The following is a 6,506-nucleotide window of genomic DNA, read 5'->3' on the forward strand; positions in this document are numbered from 1 at the left end:
CACCCATTTGGGGAGGTAATATTAAACGAATGTATTCTTTTTCCCTACAGGGTCCTTCAAGTATTTAAAGACAGCTATCATGCCCTCCTATAGATTATCTTTCTCAGGGTAAATATCCACAATAGTTTTCATCACTCACTATATTATACTTCAATTACTACAGCTGAAAATGGCAGTCATTTTTGTGAGACCATATCACACTACTGAATCATTAAAATGTCACCTTAAAACCTTTAAGTCTGCATACATGTCATGTCATACCTATTCCACAGTTGTGCAATGTTTTTAGAACCTTCATTCACCCCCTTGTATATCTTAATTTCAGGCACACAGGATGAGGCTTATCTTCCAGTTGCTCCATGTTATTTTTCTCTTAACTAGCTAAGATCCCTGAAGGCAAACACCATGTCTCACAGTACTTTTCATAACCCTTAGAATAGCTTGCACAGAATTGGGTATACATCTATTAAATACTTGGTTGGTTCCCGTGTAATATCCTTTATCTATGTATGCAGTGTGTACGTAAAAGATTATGTGAGAACTTAGAAAGTTAACTTGCTGGACCAAAGCAATGCTACACTCTGTAAATAACATTTTGTTTTTGTTGATCGTCAGAGGTTCTCTGCCTAATTCTCCCCCGTTGATTTTGTTACAGAGAATTACTTGTGTAAAAGACCCCAAGCACACTAAAAATGATTTTTACTTGTGAGGGCTATCCCCAGATATGGGTAAAAGGAAACAAACCACATCTGAATTAAAACAGAAACCTTAAATATTCATCGCATAAAGAAGCCAATGAAAATGTATTTAAAATGCAAACGTGTATACTGAAGTCTGACTAAGGAAAATCTGATAGCCTAGAGAGTGGAAGAAAGTCCTAGAATACAAGTTACATAGCCCTACATTACTCCAAAGATCTGGTCAGAAAAATCTTGAGTGTTTTTCTCACTTTCTCCTTTTAGAAAGAGTAGGCATTATAGATACTCAGACTTGGGAAGTAATAATGGAGAATGAAGCAAATATTTATTGAAAGCATACAAAATGCCCAAACCTGCAACATGCTATGAGTATAAACCTCATGTTAAAAAAAAAAAAAAAAAAAACAGAACACATGCTCTAACATCAGGACAGTATTTATCATTCAACCTATCTTTCCTGGACAATCAAGGAGATTGGGGTGGGGATAAAGTTGTATGAAATTGAGTACTTGCCTTTCAAGAGCTTATAGTCTGGTGGAAGAAATCAAAGTTTCTCATTAGAGAAAAAATTAAGTATTAAAGTACATAGTACAAACTGTAAGAGCAGAAGCATGGTAAAGGAGACAGTCAGCATGGGCCTGAATAATTTGAAAGGCTTGTGGAGATGAGAGAACTTAAAATGGGCCTTGACAGAGTACAGGTAGAATCAGGATAGGTCTAGGTAAGGGAGGGGTGGAGGAGGAAAAGAGGATGAACAGAGACACAAACACGGGGGGGGGGGGACACAGCATGTAGAGGCAGGCATCAGTATAGCTTGTTCTGAGAAGGAATAGTGCAACCTAACCTGAACAGAGAATTCTCTTAACAGATTGATACAATTATCAGACAAGAAGTATGATAAAGAAACAGGCTGAAAGGCTTGAAACCAAAATGTGTGTTTGGCAGGGTGGGAGGGAGGCTGTAAGTTTTTGAACAGGGAAGGGACTTGGGGAAATCCACCACATTTTAGTTAGCCTACTCAGGCTGCCGCAAACAGTGGATTCCAAACAGGATAGGCAAGGAAACTAGCTTAGGATGTTGTGAAGTAAAGCAGACAAGATGCTTGTTGACAATGAGGTTAGAGATAAACTTCTAAAATGGAGACACAAAGGAACTTGATGATGTAGGGAATGAAGACAAAAGTTCACAATAACTCTAAGCATCCCTAGCCTGGAAAAAAAAAAAAAAAAAAAAAAAAAAACAAACAAGGAAACACTGACAGCAAGCTACAAACGTCCCTGCTGTTTGTTACCTTATCTGAGAAACTAATTCATGTTGAGAATAGCTGTCATCCCAATTAGTTAGCTGAACTGCATTTTAATAGATGCCTTCAATGCCTTGACCTCAAAGAGTGGCAGGGGGTAGAAACTGAAGGGGAGCATCTTTTAACAGCATCCCTCACACTAACACAATGGAGGTGTTTGCTTACTCCGCTTACAATCACGGCCGCCGTTGCAAACTTCACCCTTAGAAAAATTAGGATTATTCCAGGAAAGATACCCATTCACCCTCTGGGTAGCAGGATCTTGCCAGTTCCTCAGCTGTCAGAGCGAGTTCGTGGAGAGAAGGGAGGCGCCTGAAGAAGGCGGCCTCCCAAGGGGGTCGAGGAAGCAGGGTTCAATCGAAGAAGTAAAACCACCGATGCCAGAAGAGTGAAAGACAGGGAAGGGACTCAGCTGAGGGGAGAGAGAGATCAAAGGACCGTTAAGCCCCTCCCAGGCCGGGAACAAGGCCAGCCCGGTCCCGCGCGGCCTGGCGCGGCCCAGCCCCGCTCCCCAACCTGGATGTCCAGGAGCTCCCCCTCACCTGCTCAGGCTCAGCGGACGACTGGGAAGCCGAGGCTCCCACAGTCGGAAGCGGCACCGCAACGCCAACCCGGAAGCATTGAAACCAACGGAAGTAACCAAGTTGTCGCCTCGGCAACGGTGGTGGCTCCGGCATTCCAACACCGCCTCCTCAAAGCCTAGAAAAGAAGGCGCAAAATGAGAGGCGGGAACTACAGAGGTCTAGGCGGGGGAGTCGAGCAGGCTGCGGGTGCAAAGGCTCAGAGAGGGCAACCTGACTTTTGGGATGTGTAGGGAGAAAGAAGGAAGGCGTGACAATTTGGCAGCTTCTGCAGTTCACGTGCTCTCCAGTTGGGGGCAGACATGTCGCCTCGTTCCCGCGTTACCAGGCAACTGGCGCGTACCAGGACTACGGGGGGGGGGGGGGGTGAGGCGCGTACTAGGAGCAGGAAGGGGGGGTGGCGGCGCGTATTGGACTAGGAAGGGGGGGCAAGAAGAGTGGGGCCAGCCAAACCTAAGGGACGCGAGGGGCCTGCAGACTGTAGTGAAGGGGTGGGGCAAGGCGCCTGCGCGCAAAGTATGAAAAAGGAGGGAAAGTTAGGGGGGCGGAGCAAAGGAGTTAAAAGTAGGAAAATGAGGGTAAGGAGTGAGCGGTATTTAATTAAGTGTCCGAAGTCGTTAAGAAAATAAAGATCAAGTAAGTAAATAAACCTCAGCACCGACTAGACGCCAGGTATTAGCGACTGAGGAGTCAGACTCAGGCCCTGTACTCAAAGCACACGATTGAGAAAAAGCAGATTGGAAACAGAAAGTGGGACCACAAAAAGTTAGAGTCTTGAGAGTATAAGTGCTGACGGGGGAGTCCAAGCTAATCCGAACCTCACAACCAGCCAGAGAATGACGAGCGAGCGAGCCGGTTGACCAAGCCCACTGACCAGCTTCTGGCCCCCTGGTACCAGAAGGAATGGTTGCAAAGCACCCTGGGTAATTCTGTTGGCCAATGGACTACTTTTGATTTTCAAACCTCACACGCGAACGTTCCGAAATCACGTGAGGATATGAAACAACAGGGCTTATGTGGTGAGTACAAGGAAAAGCGGGTAAATGCCAGGAACATCACATAAGTGATTGTTGAATTAACAATCACATAAGTGATTGTTCAATTAATCCTTGGAATACCTTTGTTGTGAAAGGACCTTTCTCATTTTAGTCAACACCCTGGTTTTTACCCCTATTAAAAAATTTCTTCGCGGGGCGCCTGGGTGGCGCAGTCGGTTAAGCGTCCGACTTCAGCCAGGTCACGATCTCGCGGTCCGTGAGTTTGAGCCCCGCGTCGGGCTCTGGGCTGATGGCTCAGAGCCTGGAGCCTGTTTCCGATTCTGTGTCTCCCTCTCTCTCTGCCCCTCCCCCGTTCATGCTCTGTCTCTCTCTGTCCCAAAAAAAATAAATAACCAAGACCAGCAGCCCATTGGAAAAGATTAATATATCTGATTGCATTTAAAAAATAGCATCATAAATGAAATTAAAATTTCAAAGTATTAAAAAACACTTGTAATATATCACAAACAAATGGTTAACATACCTAATAAATAAAGAGCTTCTAAAAGGGCTGATGGCTCAGAGCCTGGAGCCTGTTTCCGATTCTGTGTCTCCCTCTCTCTCTGCCCCTCCCCCGTTCATGCTCTGTCTCTCTCTGTCCCAAAAATAAATAAACGTTGAAAAAAAATTAAAAAAAAATAATAAAATGCTTTCAGATCTATTATTGTTAGAAGAATATATGCATGAATAATGACCAGCGTGTAATTCATGATTTCTGTGTATATCCCAAAGAGGTAGCTAAGTTGAACTCACTAAGGAACTCAACTTTAATTTTTGGGTACTTCCTTAAAGCTGAAAACAAAGAGGGGCGCCTGGGTGGCGCAGTCGGTTGGGCGTCCGACTTCAGCCAGGTCACGATCTCGCGGTCCGTGAGTTCCAGCCCCGCGTCGGGCTCTGGGCTGATGGCTCGGAGCCTGGAGCCTGTTTCCGATTCTGTGTCTCCCTCTTTCTCTGCTCCTCCCCCTTTCATGCTCTGCCTCTCTCCCAAAAATAAATAAACGTTGAAAAAAAAATTAAAAAAAAAAAAATTTCTTTGGGCAGCACACATAGTACCACCTGACGTACAATGATTACCAAGCATGAGGCAAATAGCTTCATGTGCAGACAACTACTCAATGAGACAGGTACTATTATTTTCCCCTTTTGGTAGATGAGAAAACTGAGGTCTTAAGAAGTTAGTAGAGTAACTTGGTAATGGCAGAGCTGGGATTCAAATTTGGGTCTGACTCAAGAGCCTAGGCTCTTAACGACCATGCTATAGTGATTCAGCTTTAATAATTCCCTTGTTACTTTCAAAAACTTTCTTACTAAAAATAGATAATATAAAAACCATGTGCATGCATTACAAAATTTGAATTCCCTTCCATTTACATCTAACCAAAGCACTCCCTTCCAGCCAAACAGGCTCATAGCTTAGAATCCCTATTCGGAAGAACTGTACTCTCTCCAATGATGTGAAGTCTATGTCTCCAGTGGGGACCTGGTCTTGTCCCTCACATCCAGGTCACCGAACCTTGTAGAATTTAGGCCCCCTCTGTGAGCAAATCACCCAATTTTTCTACAAGACAGCACTTTTGCCTCCTCAGCCACTGCTACCACCAGCTAATCTCACTGATCACCTAGATAAACCTGTTAAAAAGGAACTTTGTTTTCAAATGACTTATTTTAAAAGTTCTACAATAGATGAATTTAAAATAGCATTTGTAGCATCATTATAAACACATACCACACTTTTATTTAACACATTTGCTATTTGATTGCTTAGTTTATTTTCAACATTTTTCTAAAACATACAAAAGATCTAATCCTCACTATCAAAGTTTGCTATTTTCCTTTTTAATTACCTTCTATTTGTAGTCTCTATCACACAGACCAGTATTTGATTATACTCTGTCTTGTGTTATGCCTGAATTCTGATATCTCCAAGAGATAAAGTATTGAAGAAGATAGAATACTGGAATCTTCAAGTTGGAAGGAGATTTAGAGGTTGCTTCTATAATATTCATTATGAACAGTTATTCAGTCTCTGTTAGAATACTTCCAGTGTAAGTATACATCACAAGTCACCCATTATACTATTTTTATTCAATGACACAAGACAGTGAAAAGGCAAGGTACAATCTGGGAAAAGAGATTTTTAATCCATATGTCCTACAAAATCTCACATCCATTATAAATAAAGAACTCCTAAAACTCAGCAATAAAAACAGAGACACCTCAGGGCGATTGGGTGGCTCAGTCTGTTAAGCATCTGACTCTTGATTTCAGCTCAAATCATGATTCCAGGATTGTGGAATCAAGCCCCATGCCAGGCTCTGCACTGAGCGTGGAGCCTGCTTAAGATTCTCTCTCTCCCTCTGACCCTTTCCCCGACTCTTGAACATGTGCTCGCTCGCTCTCTCTCTCTCTCTCTGAAGAAAAAATTTTTAAATAAAAAGAAACACAGGCAACTCAGTGTGTATATAGAATATCATTCAGTCATAGAAAAGAATGTGATCCTGCCATTTGTGACAATATGGATGTATCTAAAGGGTTTTGTGCTAAAACAAGTCAAACAAAGACCAATACCATATGATTTCAATTATTTTTTTAAGTTTAGTTATTTATTTTAAGAGAGAGAGAGAGCAGGGAAGGGGCAGAAAGAGGGAGAGAGAATCCCAAGCAGGCTCCGCAGAGACCAATGTGGGGCTCAAAACCACAAACCATGAGATCACGACCTGAGCCAAAATCAAGAGTCAAACGCTTAAACGACTGAGCCACCCAAGTGCCCCTGATTCCACTTATATGTGGAATCTAAAAAACAGGGGAGCATGGGTGGAACAGTCCGTTAGGTGTCTGACTTCAGCTCAGGTCATGATCTCATGGTTCATGAATTCCAGCCCCAAGT

General features: G+C 43.1%; 1 protein-coding gene across 4 annotated transcripts in view; it reads right to left on the reverse strand.

Annotated features, from left to right (window-relative positions):
- SLC25A14 (solute carrier family 25 member 14) overlaps window positions 1-2,826 on the reverse strand; it is a 58,971-nt gene extending 56,145 nt beyond the window's left edge. Inside the window, exons 1-2 of one of the 4 annotated variants that reach the window (XM_040468190.1) lie at window positions 2,544-2,658; window positions 2,176-2,413 (exon numbers count right to left, since the gene is read on the reverse strand). In XM_040468190.1, coding sequence (XP_040324124.1) covers window positions 2,176-2,241 — 66 coding nt within the window. In that variant the 5' untranslated portion in view covers window positions 2,242-2,413; window positions 2,544-2,658. Of the gene's footprint in view, window positions 1-2,166; window positions 2,414-2,543 lie in introns of all 4 variants that reach the window. The other 3 variants (XM_040468189.1, XM_040468187.1, XM_040468186.1) reach the window with 3 other exon arrangements.
- Between the last annotated feature and the right edge of the window lie 3,680 nt (window positions 2,827-6,506).

This window comes from Herpailurus yagouaroundi, unplaced genomic scaffold (genome assembly GCF_014898765.1).
Source record: "Herpailurus yagouaroundi ecotype Mexico unplaced genomic scaffold, PumYag 67681, whole genome shotgun sequence".
Classification (NCBI taxonomy): domain Eukaryota; kingdom Metazoa; phylum Chordata; class Mammalia; order Carnivora; family Felidae; genus Herpailurus; species Herpailurus yagouaroundi.